The sequence below is a fragment of the Alosa pseudoharengus genome, unplaced genomic scaffold, assembly GCF_046254945.1.
Source record: "Alosa pseudoharengus isolate Yale_2024_CS ecotype anadromous, Long Island Sound unplaced genomic scaffold, YU_APseudo_1.1 YU_APseudo_1.1_scf_24, whole genome shotgun sequence".
Lineage (NCBI taxonomy): Eukaryota > Metazoa > Chordata > Actinopteri > Clupeiformes > Clupeidae > Alosa > Alosa pseudoharengus.
This window is the reverse complement of record NW_027468689.1, coordinates 28,801,293-28,823,673: the sequence shown is the minus strand read 5'-3', so window position 1 is coordinate 28,823,673 and position 22,381 is coordinate 28,801,293. Positions and strand designations below refer to the sequence as shown.

Below are 22,381 nucleotides of genomic sequence, written 5' to 3'. Positions count from 1 at the left end.
CCTCTGATAACACTCACCATCAACAGCACACCTATAGGGCAGGGTACATTTGTAAATAAAGCTTTAAAGAGTTTCTCTATGTAACAATACTAGTGTTAGTACCAAGAGTCTGACCAAATGGTGTCACTGAGAATTATTTAAAACTTAAATTACATTTATACAAGTAAGTAAATCAATGCAGAAACGACACATTTGTTCACTCACTCACACGCAAGAAATAAAAGATAAGAGATTTAGAGTAAGAGGCCAAGGAATCCAAAGGGAGAAACACAAAATACATATCTGAAAAGGGTTGGGAGACGGCAAAGAAAAGAGGGAGGGGATTGGGAGGAACACAAATCAGAGTAGGAGAAATTAAGAGATTGAGGGGTAGACTGAGAGAGGTCAATCAGAGGAGAAGGGTCCAGAGCCGATGGCTAACAGCAAGTTTATTTTGGTTAGGATCATCGATACAGAGTATGTCCTGGGGAGGGGGGGGTTGACTGATGACTATGCAAACCATATGATGGTGGTGAAGATGGCTGTGAAGGTTATGGTTATGGGATGGAAAGGGTTTAATTATGTGTGAGCATGAGTGAGATGGTTCTTGAGTTATAGTACGGTGGCCATGGCAATGAGCATGAGAGGGTGGAGTGGGGAAGAAATGAAGGGAGGAGTCAAATACAAGTCAGCCAATAGAATGAGAAGAGTAAAACTCCATAGCACATAGTAAAGCCTGGAAGAGTAGCTGTGATCAGCCCCCCCCACACTCAATCACCAAGGAGACGCCACACCCAATCACACCCTTGCAGGGTCTCAAAGCACTGCTAAGCTCGAGTGGTTAACTAAGAGACATCTTGGTTAAATCGTTGCTCAGAAATGAAAAACAAAAGGCACAATGAATTTCAACTCATTCTTTTCTTTAATATGCACAGGAGTTGAAAAGAGACAATGAGCCACCTTAAAGAGAAATTGATTCTAAAATTTATAAAAAGATATAAACAATCAGAGGCCAAAATGCTATCTGTCGCTTTTTCATATTTGTTTTTTTTTTCTCTTTAGCAAGTAAAATCTTGCAACAAGCATAAGCTTGTATCCGTTTCTGATACAAGACAAAAAAGAAAAATTCTTACCTTTAAAGTGGCTCTTTACTATGTGTCTAGATATTTGTCAGGAAGGTACACCTGCTAGGAGTTTTTGTTCATCAATTAGAAATGGCTATTGGCTCTGGCTGTTTCTCCAGCTCTCGTTCAGTAGTTCACAGCCAAAACATTACTACATTAGTCCAAATGTATATTTATATATTTATATATAGATCGTTTTTTTTTTTCCAAATCCCTTTACAAAGTGAATGCACAGGGAAAACAAAGAAAATGTCCAGTCACAAACAGTGAGAAAGCCCATGTCCAAAGAACAGCGTTCTGTCATCACAAATATGCATGTTACACCAGCATTCCTGGTGACTGCAGACATCAGTAAAACAAGGTTAGCGCCTGCAAGTGTCCCAACCAAAAGACTAGTAGGTGCAGCAGCGGCTTCATAAAAGACCTTACGTGAGCAGAAAGTTGGATAGTTATGTTTAAGTTTCATTTTTTTTGTTTTTTTTTGTTTGTTTGTACAATTAGGTCTGTGGCAAATAAAATGTCAGAATTGAAAATAAAAAAAGCGAAAGAAAAATAAAAGCGGAACCCTGCCAACGGGATTGGGTTCCTCCACAGCGTAGTGACACACACCGCAGTTCCACTAGCCACAGGTAATAGAGAAGGGGGGGGGTTGAGGGGTAACTGCAGGGGATGTGCAGAGGATTCGGGGGTTGGAAGAGAGAGAAAAGGGTGGTGGGGCAGTCACTGTTGCCACTCCAGACTAAAAAAAAACTTGTACTAAAACAAAAAATAAAATAATGTATTTTCGATAAATCCAACTGCTGCAGCAAACTCTTGTGTTTGAGCCACTCTCTCTCTCTTTTGCCCTTACAATGAACAGCAGAGAGTTGAGCTCCCTCTAAGCGAATGGGGGGGGGGGGGGCACCAAACAAATGGTGTGTATGTGTCTGTGAGAGGAAGGGTCAGTCTTCAGCTGAGGGGCTCTTTTCAGTGCAGGTCCAGACAGGAAGGGTGGTGGTGGTGGGGGGCAAGAGGGTTTCTGGGTGGGTGGGGTCCTGGTGCTCCAGCAGACTCAGCAGTGGTAGGTGTGGAGCAGTGTGGTGGTTCTGGGCAGGTGAGGGGTTAGGGTGGGGCTCCCTGGCCCCAGAGGGAGAGGTGACGGGGGGGGGGGGGGGGGTGGGCTACCACCAGGCGTCGATCTCACAGAGTTCACTTCCATCCTGTGTGCATGAGTCAGGCTGTTTATGTTTATGTTCATGTTTGTGTGTTCAAAATCAGAACAGATGACAACACTTTGAAAGAAAATTATCTCCTCTGTTCAAGTGTGGTGTGTTGTCTTTTCCTTTCATTATTTTCCTTTTGAACGCAACATCCATGGTTCATTTGTAGTTTTCATGATGACTCCATTAGATTTGGACCAAAAAAAAAAAAATCTGGTGTCCAAGAGGGGTGTGGAGGGAACCTCCTTCCCCAGCCTGAGAGCAGAGCCCCAAAGGAATTCAGGGAAGTGTAGGCCTGTACCTCTCAAGGCTGGGTTATGGGGGTCTGGCCTCTTGGGACACTGTGCACAGAGGTTTCATATGTTGAGGTGGGGTGGGGGTGAGGGAGGAGGGTGACTGTCTGATGAGAGGGGAGGGAATCCCTGCCTTCTTCAAAGTGAGGATTTCACGAGTCCATCCTTCAAGAACATGAGGCCTGGTTTGATCACACATTTCTTCTTTGTGTGTGTCTGTGTGTGTGTGTCTGTGTTAACTTTCATGCACATTGTTTGACTCTGACTCCAGTCTACATGAGAGAGAGAGAGAAAAAGAGTGAGTGAGTGAGTGTGTGTGTAAATGTGTGAGAGAGAGAACAGTGAAGGAAAAAAAAGGAAAAAGCAACTTTTTGGCAACTGCAGTGACAGAGGAGGCGGGTGGTAATCATTTTCAGTCTGTGGTCGGTTTCTGTTTTTTCATACGTTCATTCGTTCAGAAGCATCAGAGAGGATGGGTGGTGAAGAGGCTGATCCTTCAGTGCGTGTGTGTATGTCTGCATGTGTGTGTATGTGTCCAGTAGATCTGGTGTGTTGGCGCGATGTCTTGGGGGCGGGGCCGGAATGAGGAGCAGGCCACACCCACCCAAACACACGCTCACCTAGAACTTGAACTCCTTAGTCTGCAGGTTAGGGGCGGGGTCAAAGTTGAAGGTTCCTCCCTGAGTAGCGTCGGGGATGAGGCTTGGGTCTTCATCGATCTGGACAGACACAAGAGCATTTGGTCAGAGGACGAGAACACTATCTGGTACCCAGAGCTACCTGTTCTACCTACTCAGCATTAGATTGAGTTAACACACATGCCATATACATTTTCTGCATTGTGGGGATATGAGTCATTGTGTTTAACAGGGTAGTGCTCTTCCTGGGGTGCAGTATAGAGCTACTCACATCGTCTCCTGAGAAGTACTGATCGATGATCTCAAACGCCAGTTTGTAGATGTCTTCATTTTCATGCTGCTGGAGATGTTCAATCCTCTCCAGACCTGAACAACAGACAACAATACAGATTTTGAAATCATGTTTCAGCATCAACCCAGAACCAAATGAGCTGCCTGTAGCCTAAGACCAAATTAAACTGTGCAATCCAATCAACACAGAGCAGAAACATCAGCAATAGCTGATAAACATATTATTCTGTTCCGCTGATGAACTCTGTGACCCTCTTGTGTTGTTCTGTGGTTCTATTAACCCTCCATTGGCTCTATTGGTTCTCCATTGGTTCTATTAACCCTCCATTTTTATGGCATGCTGGTGGTTCTGTTGGTACCTCCACACTCCTCGATTATGTCTGTGATGGTGCTGGCCTCATCTCCAGCCATGATGAGGATGTTCTTGAGGCCGTCCAACACCACCTGCACCACCTGCGAGTCCTTCACCGACAGCAGGTTACAGAAGGGCGGGATCACATTCTGCTGGACAAGGTACTCCACCTGCCAATCATAGTGCACAACACCAACACCCAATCAAGTCAAGCCATTAAAATCAAAGGACACATCATAAAAGTACAACTGCAAAGGTTGCTCAGTTGTGTTAACACAGTAATCCCAGTTTTTGTTGTTTAATATAGCTATGCCCGCCAAGGACACAAATGCCAATTTTTAACCCATTTTGGTTTGACAATGTGAATCTTCTGCAAGCAGTCATTAATGTTAGAATGTGCTTTGAGTAGCAAGACACTGTTAGCACTACTCCTTGGCTGTGTGTGAAAACTGAATACTAGGCAGCATTGCTCTCAGTGTGACAACAGCACATGGCATTCAGTCATTTCAGAAAGGGTCTGTCCACAGATGTTGAGGCTCTCAAAATACCGGTCACCCAACAGATTAATTCTCTTTGAGAGCAGAAGTCCTTTTTGAACTTATTTAAGAATTGCCATCAATTGTGTATTCTTTAACAGTTTAAAAAAAAACAACAACTTGCCAATGGTCAAAAATGTGACAGCGAGAGAGAACGTGCGAGGTAGATGTGTGTGAGAAAAAGCCAAGTCACCCACCTGGTCCTTTCTGCCACTTATTGTCAGGTTGCTGATAGCCCAGGCGGCTTCTTTCTGTGTACCAAAGTCGCCCTGTTCAACACACGCACACACACACGCAATGAAGACACATCACATGCAGCATCTCCCTTCCCTCCATCACAGAAGATTTGTGTACGAGCAGCTGCGGCCAACAGTGTGAGCAGCTGACATGAGGGCCTGGCCCCTGGCACAGTGTGAAAAAGTGGGGAGGCACCGGCATGGCCGCCTGGCTCCGGTGCCACATGCAACCGCATGAGGAGTGGGCAAGAGGGATGTCGACAGAGAGGGAGGGGGGGGGGGTGAGAGAGAGTGAGAGAGAGAGTGTGGTGAGGAGAGAACAATGGATAAAGAAGAAGCACAGTAGGCAGAGAGAGAGAGAGAATGAGAGCAGAGGTGAGAGGAACAGGTGTGAGTGTTTGGCAGAAAAGGTGGCACAGCAGACATGACAGTGGCACGGCACTGGGCAGCAGTAGCAGCAATGGCAGACACATTGCTATCGTTTGCTACGACTCTGGGGGCAAACCAGTGCTATGGTGGCCAGAGATTTCCCTTTCAGAACACAACGCAACACTCATGAATGTCAGAATAGCGTACAACATCAGTTCAAGACTTTAACACCTGCAATGGCTACTACAAGTCCAGCCAAAAGGACAAAGCAAACTTAAATCATCACTTAGCAATGAGGCCGGACTGTCCCCGTGTAGCACTACAGCCTTGTTTTTAGTTTGATGGCAACTTTAGGGGCAGAAGGTGTTTGTGGGGTGGGTGGAATAGAGGGAGCGAGAGCGCCTCACCTTGGCCAGCTGGTGAATGATCATGGGGATGAGCCCGGCATCGATCACTGCCTGGACCTGCTGCTGGTTGCCCGCGGTGATGTTGGAGAGGAACCACACCGCCTCCTGCAGACCACACCCACACACACACATTAAGTGAATGGGTGAGTGTTTTTTTTTTGAAAAGCATCACTGGAATTCTGTATGGTTTTGATAGGAGAATTCCTTTCTTCACACACACACACACACACACACACACACACACACACACACACACACACACACAAACAAACAAACCTTGTTGATCTTCTCTTTTGGGTGTGTGAGAAGGTTGGGGAAATGGGAGAGGACGTCACAGTTCAAAACCACCTGTGTCTGCTCGTCTGTCCCCGTGACGATGTTCCCCACCGCCCTCAGGGCAGCCGTCTACAGGAAATGACACAAGCAGGAAGGAGAGGGTGGGAAGAGCATTAATGGAAGAGGGAGGAACAGAGTGCGTACTGTGTGCCATTAAAGAAATAAGACCAAAACTTAAGTTGACAAACACAAGAGATAAAGCATTCTTGATGTAGTATTTAAAGCTACATTTAAGTGTCAACACTTAACAACACTGGCCTTGGCCTATCTGCCTCTGAGAACTTGATGAGGATCTTGGGATTCCCTAGAGGCCGAGGGTACGCATAAAACGCAGGCATGTGCATCTGCAAGTGTATTTTGGTGTAGGGGTATATTTATCCTACCTGAACTTTGACCTCCTGGTGGCTGAGCAGCGGGACCAGGAAGGGCACGACCCCCGAGTCAATGACCATCTGAATCTGCTCATTGCCTCCATCTGTCAGGTAGGAGAGCGCCCAGACTGTGTCCACCAGGATCTACATGACACACACACACACACACACATGTAAGTATGCATATTTATTTCTTCAATTGCAATGGTGGGTGGAGAGACTGAAAATGATTGACAGCTAACTATTCACATTGGATAACTGTGCCAAGTAAGCACAACACATTAGAGTAATAACCCATCAAACAAAGGTAAACTTACATTTATATCAGTGTGGTATATTAGGACACAAAGGGCTGGCAGGATCTGAAAGACAAAGAGTCAGAAAACAAACAGAGAGAAAGGTCAGGTCAGGTCAGGTAGGTGAGTGGAATTTAGCAGACGCTTTAATCCACAGCCACAGGGAACCGGAATGTTCTAGGATACTGATATGATGTATGTAAGGTGAAGGGCAGATATTCCGTGAATGTAAAAAGTCAACCCAATCATTTCATTCTACAAGTTTTAGTTACTTCCCTCACACAAGTCTTTGCACAGATTTATGGAAAACCCATAGGGAATACCTGTCTCATGAATGGACACACAATTTGAGGCACATTCCTAGAACTACCCTAACATGCTTCAGAGAGCTATCCCATCAAGTAGCACTGCTGAAGTACAGCATGCCCACAGGCAGAGGCAGGTATGACAAAGCAGAATTATGGAGCCTCTCCCTCTCTCTCACACACACACACACACTAAATCTTCCAGTGTCCCTCTTAAATACATTGACTGATTTAAAACCACACACACAAGCACACAACCACTTGCTCAGTATGGCCAAGCCCAAGACTGCAATTCCATTGGTCACTCTGACAACACAAGCAAGACTATGCACGCTTGTGTGAGGCACAGATTAATAATTACCCAGCAGGTGCACAGTAGGGATGTATGTAACAGCTGGTGCTGATTGTGTGTGTGTGCACACGCCTTCCATGTGTGTGTGTGCGCACGCCTTCCATGTGTGTGTGTGCGTGTGTCAAGCATCTGCAAGCAAACTGACTGAGACTGAGAGGACAGGTTCTTATAGTGGTGGTGTGTATGAGTGTGAGTGCACATGAATCTCTGTGCATCCTGTAACAGCAGTAGAGAGCAAGTACCAAGGTTGAGCTCTAAAAGTGAGTGAGTGCGTGAGTGCGTGCATGCACGTCTGGCAACAGCATCAGTAAGAGCTGAGGCAGGTGGAAAGTCTCCTGCAGCATATTTCTCATCTGAGAATGGCCATAACTCAGAGCTTTAATTACACAAAACACCAGCAGGCCACTAGCCTCTGGTACCTGTCACCACATTACTCTGGCCGACAGTCAAGGGGCTGCTTCTCTAGACCAGACAACATGTGCACACGCCAAACTAAAGTCACAGGGCAGCCAGTCAAGAATCCATGTGCACGCACGCACGCACGCACGCACGCACGCACGCACGCACGCACGCACGCACGCACGCACGCACGCACACACACCTCCTGGACGGTCTCCATGGGTGGCGGAGGATCCTTGTTCCTGCACAGGTTGACAATGACCCAGGTGACATTCCGCAGGAAGGTGATGGGAATCGAGGGATTGATGAAGGACAGCAGCGGCTTGACCACGCCCAGAGAGATGACGTAATCTCTACACTGAGGGCCATCACCTGATGGAGCGAGAGAGGAAGGAAGGAAGAGTGAACAAAAAAAAAAAAAGGAGGTGTTATTTCATTTGTTAGAGCACAACCTCTCTGAAATGAGCCTGCATCAGTCAGGCTGCTTATTATCCAGGCAGCTCCAGGCAAAGCAAGAAAAGACCAGAGAATCAGACATTCACACAGCATCCACCTCTACTGAATCACTTGACTGCCTGGGCAAACCAAAACTATTACTCAGTAGTACAGAGGATAGATGTCCACAGGCTGTTTTGACCACTGTGGTCCTGTGTGTGTGTGTGTGGTCACTAGTCTTGTAAGGCAGATTAATAACACAGCATTGCATCCCTATGATTTCTGCCAGTTCAGTGCCATATAGTTTGTTAGCGGAGGGCCTAGACACTCATTAGGAGTGCAAGTCTGACTAGGTCTAGAACAAGTGCCCTCACATCTACACAGTTCTGATGGTGCATTCCTGCAACCTCTGTGCAAGATGTAATCATGGTGCCTGTGCACAATCACGACTGACTGCAATCATCCCAATCCGAGACACAAAATAAAACTGCACTGTTTTTGGTTGAACCAGGAGTTAGAATCTGCCAGCTCTCTATAATCTCTGTTACCACACACACACACACACACGCGCACACGCACACACTCAGCTGCATGGTGTAGATCTGAATGACTCATCTGGAGTCACTACTCACCGATGATGTTACCGAGCGCCCACACGGCCTGTTCACACACGTTCTGGTGGGGAGAGTGGAGCAGCCGCAGAAACAGGGGAACTGCATCTGTACACGTGCACACGCAAGGACACACACACACACACACACGGATGATAGGACAGTAAGATGATAAACATAGTTACTATTAGGTACATGGTACATTCTCGAACCAAATGGTACGTGCTAATAACAGCAGTAAGAACGTTAATAGAATCACAGCTGCACCTGGTGGTTACAGACTCAGAATTTAATTACATGATGGAAAAAACAGTGTTCTAATGTCCCCACTGAAGCGTAGGCTCACTCTACCATGGCATCCCTAACTACTCAAAAAGAATCATCACTAGCAAATAGAGAGAAAAAACAACAGAAGACCAATGCTTGCTTCCCTCCAGTGACATTTTATTAAACCAGTTGAGGGACAATCTCTCTATCGATCATTCGCATTGTCAGTAACAAGAGTAACGGTTACCAACATTGATCCCCCGTCCCCTTCACAGACTGACAAACACACACATACATACACTTACTGGACTTGACCACGGCCTGGGTCTGTGCGGATGTGCCGGATGCGATGTTGGTCAGGGCCCAGGCTGCCTCGAACTGCAACGAGGGACTGCAGAGAGAGCAGGAGGTCAGAAAGGCTTTCAGACCAGACTCCCAAAGGACCAAAGACTAATAATCAACCAACACACACACACCTCCATCCAGGATTAATATTGGTTTAACTAGAATACCCCCCCCCCCCTGCATCCCTCCCCAACTGACTGCTTTGTCTGGACCTTTCCCAAGGTGCACTGGGGCACTTATGACAGCCTGGATTCTACTTTCAAGCAGTGTGTGTGTGTGTGTGTGTATCGCAAAAGAGAGAGAGAGACTTCAAAAAGTCCACACACACACACACACACACACACACACACACACACACACACACACACACTAAGGAGCATAACAGCTCAGAGCGTAACGATATGACTAATCATCACGATTACTCATGATTACTAGGGGTGTGCCAACCGATATTCAGCATCAGTATCAGTCCGATATCTGCCAAAATTACTCAACTGGATACAGGACAATAACACAATAGCAATCTGATCAAATCCACAAAGATAAAGTTCTCATAAATATACGTAAGAAGAACATGCCATGAAGGCAGAACGTCAGAAACTTCACACTATAGCTAGCATCAAACAATTACAAACAGAATGACAGAACTCAAACAGAAATCTTTCCCCTACTTAGCATTAGGGAGCCTGGCAATGTGGTTTAAATAGAGGGGAAGACAGATCAGATTGGTATCGCAGATACTCAAGGTTCTTATATCGGTATGGGGCATGAAAAAGTGCTATTGTGTTACCCCCAATAATGACCTTCTCCCATTCCAACCCTAACCACCATAACCAGTATAGGGGTTTACACAACTGACACCCAGACAAACAATAGTGAAGGCTGGACAGGTCTGTTCAAATATACACTCAAAGAAGAATGCTACACTTATTCAACCTAACTAGATCACAATGGGCCAAATCCAGGCGAGCAATATCTGAACTAAGACCAGTGTAAGCTAAACAAAGACCAGCATTAGCAAGACCAGTTCTTGAAAATTCTGTAAACAGCCAAAAGATAACAGCAGTGCTGGGCAGGCCTTTCCACTCCGATCTTTCTAACTCCGATATGGACAGACAACATGGTGACATTTTTTAATCCAGATTCTTGTGAGAGCCAGACTGAGACTGCCTTAAGTGGCCAACAGCTCCTTCTCATAACAAACAGAGGCAGCTTTATATGAGCAGAGGCTTGTTAAACGTTGATGCCTTTTTTTTTGGTTGAGGAATGAGGCATTTCAGCAATGTCTGAGAGCTCAAGTCCACTGTTCTTGGCGCTCGAGCCCTTTTCTTCAGCTACGTCCTGCCTCCTCCTCCTCCTCCCTCCCCCCACCTCCAGTGCCTGCTGGATTAGTCACAGGGGCCTTTGGCAACTGCGTCAAAACAGAAATCTCCCTTTTCTCACGTCACTGGGCCCAGCTTAGGCCACAGGAGTCCCTCCTCTCTCTCCCTCACCACCAGCCCCCATACACACACGCACTCCCTCTCTCACCCTATCCTTCACTCTCTCGCTCTCTGTCTCGCTCTCTCTCTCTCACTCACCCACCCGATCCTTCACTCATGCTCTCTCTCACCCTATCCTTTACTCACTTACGCTCTCTATCTCTCTCTCTCCCTCACCCTATCCTTCACTCATGCTCTATCTCTCTCACCCTATCCTTCACTCACTCACGCTCTCTCTCTCTCTCTCCCTATTCTTCACTCTCTATCTCGCTCGGTCTCTCGCTCTCTCTCTCACCCTATCCTTCACACTCTCGCTCTCCGTGTCGGTGTGTGAGGGACGACTGCAGGGCTGCCAGAGCAGCAGGGAAGAACCACAGCTCCCGCGCTCTCACTAAAGCAGTCATGCAGAGGAGGTCAGAGGGACAGAGAGGAGGGGAAGGAATGAGAGAGAGAAGGAGGGAGAGAAAAGACAAGAGTTTGAGTGAGGGGTAGAGAGAGAGAGAGAAGGAAGTAGGGCGAGAGAGAGAAAGAAAAAGAGAGAGAAGGAAGGAGGGCAAGAAAGACAGAGTTTGAGTGTGGGGGAGAGAGAGAAAGAGAGAGAATGAAGGAGGGCAAGAGAGATTTTAAGAGAAGAGTATAGAGAGAGTCAGAGAGCATCAGGCCTGCAGGAGGATGGGCTGCCACTTAAGGGGCTTCGTTGCTCCTTTCTCATATGAATACACTCAACTACCCTCGCATTTGGACAGACAGACACACACACACACACACACTCACACACACACACTCACTCACACTCACTCACACACTCTCGTATTTACACACACACACACACACACACACACACACACAAAGCAAGGCCGATCTCATTCTGCATACTCACTTGTCATCCCTTTCCAGGCATTTTACTAGAATGGGGAGGATTCCAGATTTGATCAAGTCATCAATGGGCGGGTTTCTATCACTGGAGAGTAATTTTCTGCAGAGGAAGGAAAGCCAGAATGGCACCACGTTGAAAGCAGGCAGCCTCAAAAAAAACATCTTTTGGACAAAGGTAAACAATACTGCACTTGAGGTCAGTCAGTAAATGCATAAAAACACATAAGTCATCTTAACTGAGAAAGCATATGGGTCATTCCTTGTGATGGGGGACATATAGTGTGAAAGCGGTGGCACTCTGAGAGTGGGTGCTTTGGGCATCTTACCTGGCGGCCTGCACTGCACTGAGCTGTACTACTGCATTGTCACTGGTGGCGTTCTAGAAACCACAGGGAGCAGAAGAAAAGCAAAAATGAACGACTGCATACAGCATGCAAAGTGAGAAAACACCCCCACGTACATGCATATACACACACATAAGCATCTGCCCTACAGTGGTCACTGTGCGTTGCCCTTCACCCTCAACTGGTCATCCACAACTCTCCTTTCACACGGACACACTCACAAACACACGAACACACAATGCAAGAGTGTGAAGAGAGAGCTTTGCTGACCTGTAGGATGGCGTCTAGTGTTACATTTTGCTGAAATAGAAAAAGCAGAAAAGAACTGCGTTTAGACCACACAGACCAGTCCAATCTCAGTCAGACATTTTTAAGTGAGACTGCAGCAAAACACACAAGGCAAAAACAGGAAATCCCACCAGACATAAGTGACAATTTGGGTGTGAATGGGTGGGTGTGTGTGTGTATGCGTTCCCTCACCCCTTTGAAGTCTGAGTCGACGTCTGAGTCCTCGAGGCTCTCCTCCTGAGGAACGTTGCGCTTCTTCAGCAGGTGCTCATCTCGTTTGTTCTGCAATAAAAACACAATTTACATTAGGACGCACAGACACAGACAGACAGACGCACGCACGCACGCACGCACATTACACCACAACAATACTTAGAAACCCAAGGCTGCCACTGCTCTAGGAGAAAAGATAGATGAAGAGTCAGACTTCTGCTTTCGTTTGAGCGGCAGTGAAGTCGGTGTCTGACACCCAAACAGCAGAAACAGGGGGAGGGAGAGTCCCACCAGCAACCCAATGCAGTGATGTCACATTGATGCCAGACAGCCCAAACTAGCCCAGTCTTTAACAACTGCTAAATGTCAGGACTGCAATGAAAACCACGGTCTGTGTGTGTGTTAAGGGTGGATTCAGACATGCACACATACAGAGCATGAGTCAGCTTACAGGGAGAGAAAGAGCACTGAAGAAAAAAAGAAGAAAAAAAGCGGAAAACAAATGCGGGACGACTGACTCAAGAGGAATGTGTGCAGGGAGGAATGTGCTGCTCTCTCTATCTATTTTCTTCCCCCCCTCCCTCTCCACCTCCCTCCCTCGCTCTCTCTCTCTCTCCCTCCCTCGCCCCCTATCCCAACCTCTTTGCTCATGTAAGCCTGTGTGTGTCTGACAGCCAAATAAGGCCAGCACTGCTGTGTCACTGACAAAGACCCAAAGTTCCCTGGACCTATACAGCACAAGTTCCCTCCCATCCAGGCCCCTTGCTGAACCACACCAGCCAAACTGGAGCAATGCCACAATCAGAGACATAACTGGACCCAGTTAAGTGCCAAAGTTCCTCCATCAGCCTGCCAGAGTCAGGGCTCCGGATTGGTCGAGGGGCTGTGAGTGACAGGTGGAAGACTGTGGCAGAGCAGATGTGTACCTGTGCGGTGGTGTACAGTCCCTGGCGGCAGCTTGTGATGCCTGTGCAAGTGGTGACCTGATTGGCTGGGAGCCAGCTCAGGGGAGGGAGGGAAACCCTTCAGCTAGGGTTGCTGGGGTACAGCCAGGACCCTTCTGACGGGGGCTGAGATTGAGGGTGTGTGTGTGTGTGTGTGTGTGTGTGTGAGGGGTTGAAGTGGTGACCCAGATCCAGTCAGCCCCGGCCGAACTTCCTCCCCTTCATCAACTCACTCTGGCTCTGTGCGCGTCAGCCCGAGCCCCATTGTGCATGGAGCCAACCCACTCTGCAATCACTGCACAGCCTCACTGAGCCGAGTCAGAGGCCATTCCACTGGACACACGGCACCATGCATCACATACAGCTACACCACTCAGGGCTGGGGACCCACCAGCGGAACAATAGTGGGATCTGAGATTCAACCCGACAAGGGGGCTCAGCATAAACACTCTGCTTCTCCTTCAGCCATCATGGCAGAAACAATCACACATGGGTGAGGCGTTAGATACAGATGGAATGTTTAAGCTAGTTTGAATGCTAGGCCAAGGTAAGATGATTTAAGGATGATTTAAAAATCTGTGAAATGTCTGATTTAATTTGGGTTACCCGATCTGGCCACTGATGTCTTCAACCCAATTGGGGCCCAATCAAAAACTGCTGCTTGGGAGATCCACAGAGCCAGAGATTCAATGAAGCACCACTTTGAAAGCTAGGCGCAGATAGGCTGATTTTAGGTTGATGGAATGTCTGTCTGAGATGAGATTTGGGCATTGTCCACTTTACCTGGTCTGGCTGTTGAGTCTTGCCAGTCTGATGTTGTCTTGGGACAGTGCCAGCCTAAACTGGCCTTTCTGTAATCCTCACCTGATGCAGGCATAATGCTAGTGTGAGCTGGGTTTTGTGGATGGGTACGCCTAAGAGCTTGGATGATACTGACCACAGTGGCAAATTAGCATTACAGTTAGCATGCGCATTTTCAGAAAAACAAGTTGAAAGACTCGCAGAACACAGCAGAGCACATCCAGATGGTCAACTTGCTGGTGTGGGGAGCTCACAGCTCAATTACCATATCATGATGACTGTCTTGAAATAAACACATTACACATTCACACCTCACCCAATACTGACCAAATAACCATTATGGTTTTGGACAATCAGAACTGTGTGATAGATCACTTGGTGACCAAATCCATGGTGTTTTGCCACCACTGGTCTGCAGTGGAGAGCAGGGGAAGTGCATCATGTGCAAAGCTCAAAAGTGACCAGTGTCCAGTGTTTGCCACATAGGGTCAAGGGTGAGTGTGTGACTCAGATGGGAGGGGTCTAAGGGAGTAAAGTGGACAGAGACCAGAAATGTTGCCCCGTGGCCAGTGCAAAAGCCAGTGGAAATGACTCACACACAAAAGAGGAACTGGCATGGCAACAGCCTCCATTTGAAGTAGAGCAGCCTCCGATGCTCAGACGGCCCAGTGTGTGCATGACTGTTTGTGTGTGTGTGCGGTGTGTGTGCGTGTTTAACATAACATTTCGCCATTTCCCATCTGCCATTATTCCCGCCATTGGCGTTTGATGTGAGCAGCGAGCAACACTAACTGCTGTCGGACCACGGTGTCCTGTGGTGCTGCAGGCAAAGTAGCAGGCGAGATTAAAATGCTTCTGCCCCTGCTTGGTCCTCCACAGTCCCAGAATGCTCGGCTTCCCACCCACGCTCGCACACCAAGCCGCCCACACACTGCAGCCCTGCAGACCATCAGAGAGCCACACAACACTCTAACACACAACACTCTAACACACAACACTCTAACACACAACACTCTAACAAGCCTGGCCTCCATCTCTCCATCCTTATCAATCACCCCCTCCCTCTAACACAGCTACTGATTTACACATGCTAACACGTGCACCACATCACACTGGAAATAACGAGGGAGCAGCGCTCAGGCCATATTATTTGATGAAGTTCTCTCTCACTGCTGAGTGATGTGATGTGAAATATCGGTACTCATTTATGTGCAACAGACAGAAATATCTCGCCTATATAAAGAATTGTATTGCTTTGATTGGTGACAAGGCCTGAAATGTTCCTAGGATACATCAAACTGACATTGATGAGCCTCGTGTTAAACCAAGTTCAACGCTCAGCAACTGTAAGCATGTCACTATATGTTCAATGGTCAAGTGGTCTTGCAACATCTATTCACTTCAACATTCCATATCCAGTGCAGCTCACTTGCTGAGCCATAGGACACGACCACAGTGCAGATAGTGCAGTCTCACAGAGAGTGGCAGGATGAGGGACCCAAGAGAACCTTCTCAACAAAGGAGGCCCTCTGAACTTGAGTCACATCTCCATCTCTGCCCGTCACAAAAGCAGCAGCAGGAAGTCATCAGGGCACAAACTAGGTGAGCTGAAACTAGGGGGAGGGTGTGATGAGGTGTGTGTGTGTGTGTGTGTGGGGGGCATTTTGAGGGCCTCTCGTCACATGTTACTCTATACTGGTCCTGTTTCACTACTTTCTCTGTTAGTGTTGTGTGCAGATAAAAGACTCCAGTGCAACACATTCTAGGCTAGGCAGGAAACTAATGACACATCTGGTTTGTTCCTCACAGAAAATCTGTACAAATACGCATCAAATGCAAACTGGCAGCAGAGTGGAAAAGTCCGGTTTGGGTTTTTCTTTGAAAAGTTTTTTTTAAGGTGAAACTAAACAAAATCTGACAGGCTGGTCGACAGCAATCACAGCATCATGTGCATCACCAAAACTCATACACACATCTTTCACAATAACACACACACATATACTTGGGCCACTTACCTTTCTCAATTCTACTGTCACTTCATTACGGTGTCTTCGCATTGTCTGAAAAAGAGTAAAACAGAAAAAGTTAACCTCCAAAATCCAATACAATAATTAGCCCATAATAATTATGCACAGATTCAGTCTTTATACACAAACATATTCATAACCCCAGGATACTTGGATACTAACAAAAAAAAACCCCTCAACCATGTCCATCAAAATATCCTACTGGAACCTAGAGCCGCACAGCAACCAAGAACCAGCAGGAACAAATGGCCTGCACTGGGGATGCCTGGCCACCACCAAGAACAAAGACACGAGCCGCTGTCGCTAAGGCAACCATAGAGACCAGCTGTCACTCAGTTGCATTCTGCACACTAGTGCATGTTGTGATCATGTATCCACACACGAAAGAACATAGCACAGTGACTAGTTACTGAAAAGAGGTGTTTTATGGAGTTACATAATAGGACAGTGACGGGACACACAGAAGAGTGCAATATGCATGGCCTCTTGTATGTCTGTGTGTCTGTGTGTGTGTGTGTGTGTGTGTGTGTGTGTGTGTGTGGCAACAAGTCAAAAATGGCTAAATTCTATCATGGGCTTAAGCCAGCCTTTAACACTACACAGCCCATGTGCAACCAGAACACGTACGTACATACGAGCGTGCACGAGGACACACACACACACTGCATCCAGAGCTTTGCACAAGAGCTGGAGGAAGCGGGGTGGAGGGCCCAGTGTGGCTGGATCGGATTAGACCTTGTGATGGAGCGGCCGGGTTCTTATTTCAGCAGGAGCTGCAAACGGCCTTTACGCAACCAGATAGAGGAGAAAAATATCACATATGCCAGGGGGTGGAGGGGTTAGAGGAAGGCTGAGGAAGGAGGGAGCCACTTGGTTACCATGAGGGGGGAACCCCACCACTCACCAGGCATACTACGAGGGGCTTACTGTACCATCCGCAGGAGAACACAAAGTGTTCAAACAAAGTTCTGATGAGAAGCCTTTTGAATGAAGGGATGTTAAGGACGCATCAGTGTGGTACATCTGCACATTATGTGTCAGCTTACTGATTCTCTCTAAGGCATTTGTTTCATGGCAGCTGCCCTTGGTGTAGATCATGCATGCAGCAATAAACGGAGATTACCTCTCTGTGAGAATGTGCAGTGTTTATAAACATATTAATCAGAGTAGAGGTGTGTGTGTGTGCATTGCTAATCTTGGATGCAGATGTGTGTGTTTAGTCATGATTATGTGCACAGCACTGCTGTGTATAAAGAAGAGTAAAGGAGATGGATCGCCTCTCAGCAAGCACATAGGGACAACAGCTTGGGACTGCTGGGAAGACGTGTGTGTGTGTGTGTGTGTGTGTGTGTAACCATATTAATGAGTGCTAATCATGTGTAATAATGGTGTCTGCATTTGAACACAGGATGAGATCCATCGTCAGGTTGTAAAACCAGCATTTCAGGGGCATTTCCTGCACAGCGAGGCTCTGGTGCCTAAAGATTCAACACCCCATGCAGAGACAGACTGCCTCACTTCACCAAACTCTCACACACACACAATATACTTAGGGGCCGTTTATACGAGAACGATTGCGAAGGAAGACGACAAAATATTTTATCATAAGGGCCTTTCGTTTACACGGCGACCCCGCCATCAGGGCTTGAAGACGCAAAAATCTGAAGACTCCTTCCAAAGTGTAGAGTTTTGAAGACGACCCGGGTTGCGTCTCTGTCTAAACGGCTAAACCATCTCTAAACTGTCAAATTAGAAGGTCTGCGAGTGACGTATCGGGGTTCTATCACTCCACCACCCAGCGGTCTGGAATGCATATCCAATCGAATATCACATACTCTTGCGTCTTCATATAAACAAAGATTTCCCCCTGAGAATGCTTGTCTAAACGCGAATAAAAAAATTAAGACGAGACGCCACTTCTGCGACTTCTCTTTTCATCGTCACCGTATAAACGTAGCCTGAATCTAAAGTAAAGTACTGCACATCAATACTGCACTACTATCTGACTGCAAGTGAGCGCTTCGGTAATCCCAAATAACTCAGCAATCCCTCTGTAGGCGTGCTGCTAGCCCTCTCGCCAACTGTGCTAAGCTCTGCCCTGACTGACTAAAGTCCATCCAGAGGGCCAGACACCCTCGAGGCAGAGCTCCGTAAGCCGGCTGAGCCCCCGGGACTGCTACCCCAGCCCAGAGGCCCGCTGCTGGGCCAGAAACCTGAGTCTGGCCCCTTAAGATTCTTGGAATAACTTGCAGCGGAGCTGCTGGCTACGTCTGGTGCCCCTGTGTGTTCCAGGCCATGTGCAAGTCACACTGCCCCAAAACAACCACCATGAAAACCTAGACCCCTCCCAATCAACATTGCCCAATATAGCGCACACCAAACAAACCTCAGCCTCTTTTCCCACCCCCCATCCTCCCAAGAAAGGGGACACATTGAGATATGGAACTTGAGTGCTCCATATCACAACGGGAGTTTTAATAGTAAGGGTACAGCCACAATACCTTTAGTAATCTATATGGATGCTGAAGCTCCCATAACACCCTGTGCACCTAACTAATGATAGCAATGTTATCCCCTGACCTTTTACGTGTTATTTACTTACCTGTAATCGCTCTGACTCAATTTCAGTCAGCCAATCTAACTCACCCTTGAGGCATATTTACACACACACACACACACACACACAGTGGGCATACTTATGTTATCGGAGGTGTCGCCAACTGTGGTTCAACCTAATTCCAGTTATCTGAATGATCAGGAATCAAAAGACTCTTAGCTGCTGAATGGCTTTTGTGCTGGTTCAAGGGATTTTCATGTGATACCCAAGACAACTGCTCCAATATACCTGAGCCATCAATCTGATGAACTGTCAGGGGTTAGTCAGTCAGGTATTTTACACAAAACACACCATTAACATAAAGATCTAAAAGAAGGTGCCATTACATTCAGGCAAAGATGTGTAATATTAGGGCATATCTGGGTCATGCTACTAAAGCTGGGAGAACTTGCATCAGGACAACCATAAGCTTCACCTCAAGTTACACTGTCCACTAGAATTCTAACGTAGAAATATAAAATATGCCAAACATAACGTTTTTGAGTTACCAATGAATACGATAACTGACATTCTGGACTTTTCTAAAATGTTATTTTCCCCCTGAGGTGCCATAAACTAAGACTTCTGGCGCATTACACATAAATGTGGCTTACTTTGAATATGAAACTTGGCTTGTATTTCATCAAAATATATTTCCATCCTAATAATGTGAAATGGGCAGAATCCGAGTTGTTTCTCTATGGTGGACACTGCGGCTCCTTCCATCAGGCATCAAACACCACTCCTCAGTGTTTATACACGTCCTCATTCTTTGATGAGACGCAAATGGTTTGGGATATTTGGGACAAAGATACATATACTAAATTAACGTGTGAAATAACGTATTAAAAGTCTTCTCAGCAAGTGATAAATTCGCAAAAGATTGGCCGGTCGGAACATCATACAAGCTGCTATAACGTTAGCGCTAGCCATAAGAGCTAACGCTAAAAGAAGATAGCTTGTGCTAACTAACGTTAATGTTAACGTTAGATTGCATGACTAGACTAGCGTTATGTCAAGAATTAACACGCAAACGCTAAATCCATGTTGAGAGAATGTCTCTCAGTGGCTATGGCATGTGATAAATTAAAGTTAGCTAACTTATATGATCATATGTTACATTACTATCATCACACATCTTAGCTTAGGCTAATAAGTTATTACGTTAACGTTGGCTGTCGAAAAAAGACAAGTTTATGATGTCGATGAGAAATATAGCGTTAACGTTACCTAATGTTACTTCAGCCAACATATTTATGAAACACAGCCATTGGCTAGATACAGTGACATGTCTTTATCACTAAGTTACATACAAAATTAGATTGTTTGTTAGGCAGAGCTTGGCTCAACAACTACACATGATAGCTTTAGCAAACGTAACCGAAGTCGTTATGGGTCAGACACCAAGCTAACTGGTTTGCGAGGTGGCATTAGCTAACGTTCCATAGCAACACGGCGATTACAATTTTTAGATGTTAGCACAAGTAACCCAGATTTTTTAAAACATGGAGAAAGACAGACAGTAGTTTCTACAAGCACTTTGTACAGTCATCAACACCGAAAGGTATTCCACACAGTATACATGTTTGGCTGTGTCTATGATCTTACTTTTCATCTAGCACTAACGTTAGGCTCTTTAGGGTGTTAACGAATGATAAAGGAGGTTATTTAGCTAGACACACATGCTAAGGCTATAACGTTACTGCTGTAATCCTAGTTAGCTTGCCAGCATTAGCTGCCCATCAATAAGGAACGTGATGTGAACACACAAATTACAGCTGGCTGTGTACATTACACTTTCAGCAAATAGATGTCTTAATACCATAATGTCAAATTGGTCACTGTGGATAACTTCAACATTATGAAGGTTCACAGAACATATCGCTGACTAAACAAGTGGCCTTGCAAATACCACACTTAACTCACGTTAGCTAGCTAACTAAATTGCTAACTGTCCGAGAGGCTGCAGTTTGAGTTAACGTAAAAATACTGCAGCGGATTATTTTGAACACATCCGAAACCCCTCTTTCGGTAAACCTGGGGATGATTATGACCGATGGTGGCTTAACGTTATCAGCTACATGTGCAAAACGACTTAAGAAAGGCAGCTAACTAATTCTAACGTTAGATCACTTCGATTAAAGAAGGCCTCCAGGTAGGCCGCACCCGCTCCGCATGATGGTGGCAGCTGCTGGTGGTGGTGGAGTGTGTTCCGGAATCAGGGTTTCTCATATTGTAGCCAGATAGCATCCGAGCACACACTTATTAAAAATCGAAAATCCTCTTCCTATAAATCTACCAATCCAAGTCAGTTCATCACGGCCACAAACTCAATATTGTCTTCACTTACCTCAACATCTCGCCCCTTGTTTTTAAAGCTCTTAATGCGGTGGTTCTCCAAGCCGGCGTTTTCTGCCATGGCTGTGTTCTGTGTCTATTCCGACGCTCAGAGCTCCGGCGAGGGAAGAGAGAAGCTCTGCTGTGAAGCCGAGAGGTGGACGACCAACCGTGACAGAGCGTGGTGGGGCAGGAGCAACCAGTAGGAGGAGTCAAGCGATGGAGCTCAATCTGGGGGAAGACCCAAGACCTAAGATGACTGTGGTTACCACTCATTGAATTCTAGGCACATCTGTAACACAATCGTCACCCATAACACAGTTACAGATGAAAACACCAATGTCCAGTCCTTTCACGGTGAAACGATTATACCCTCAAACGTACTCGTAGTTTCACGACTGTAGATCTGAACAACTCCTGTTAGCCACGACGCTAATTTGCACCAAAGGGAAAGGAGGAGTTTTTCCCAAAGTGTATTTACGTCAGTCTACGTAAACTTGCGCATGATCCACCAACTGACCCACCCATACAGAGACATCATACACTAAAAACTCAACGTGTTGTTTCCGTATGGTTGTTGCGCCAAAGGACACAGCTCCAAAAAAACTACTGCCACAGAAACCGGGATAGAGAATTTAAGGTCCCCAACCCACATATTTTCGTCATATAATCCATAGAGTAGGCTAATGGTTTAACGGCAGCATTTTGTCATTTTCATTATAGCCTTTTTGGTCTATTTGGAAACTTTTGCAGTCTGTAGTTCTATAAAAGCTTTGGTATGTAATCTTGACCTACATTCTTATGATCGCAGGGTATTTAAAATATAACTGATCTCAGGTAGCCTGTCCCCTTTAAACTGAAAATTACAAAACTAGGCATGTAGGCCTATGGTGCATTCAGTTTATGACAGACTAATCCAAGCCTTTAATTTAGAGCAGTGTTTCTCAAACTTTTTCAGACCAAGGACCACTTAACCAGTAAAAAAAAACCCTCACGGACCACCTAGCTAATAGACACAAGCCTACTCACTGAACCACCTTGCTTATTGTCTTTGCACATTGCTTATTGTGTCAGAGGATTCATATGATTTAAATGGACATAGCTTACATAGGCAGTGTTGCAGAACTGTTTAGATTTACATACAAGTTGGTTCAATATTGCAAACAACTCATCTATATTATTTTTTACCACGTCTGCTCGCGGACCACTTGGGATATCTTGCGGACTACACTTTGAGAAACACTGATTTAGAGCAACGTGTATGATACAAGAGTGTTACTATTTGGCATGTCCTTTTGTGAGGAAAGAGTGACAATATTTTCATCTCTCCATA

At 46.2% G+C, this 22,381-nt stretch overlaps 1 protein-coding gene across 2 annotated transcripts; it reads right to left on the bottom strand.

The window, feature by feature from the left end:
• Positions 1-878: 878 nt before the first annotated feature.
• Positions 879-21,482, bottom strand: kpna3 (karyopherin alpha 3 (importin alpha 4)). 2 transcript variants are annotated; one of them, XM_076303699.1, is made up of 18 exons: positions 21,062-21,482; positions 16,104-16,148; positions 12,323-12,412; positions 12,113-12,142; positions 11,825-11,877; positions 11,503-11,598; positions 9,096-9,187; positions 8,551-8,637; positions 7,686-7,855; positions 6,449-6,493; positions 6,144-6,275; positions 5,701-5,829; positions 5,425-5,529; positions 4,610-4,681; positions 3,884-4,046; positions 3,505-3,599; positions 3,216-3,314; positions 879-2,867 (listed from the first exon to the last, which is right to left on the bottom strand). In XM_076303699.1, exons 1-17 carry the CDS (start codon positions 21,128-21,130, stop codon positions 3,216-3,218), a joined length of 1,572 nt encoding a protein of 523 aa, XP_076159814.1. In that variant the 5' UTR covers positions 21,131-21,482; the 3' UTR covers positions 879-2,867. The 2 variants fall into 2 exon arrangements, with proteins under 2 accessions (XP_076159814.1, XP_076159815.1); XM_076303700.1 differs by having other exon boundaries at positions 879-3,314; positions 9,102-9,187; positions 21,062-21,481.
• Positions 21,483-22,381: the final 899 nt, after the last annotated feature.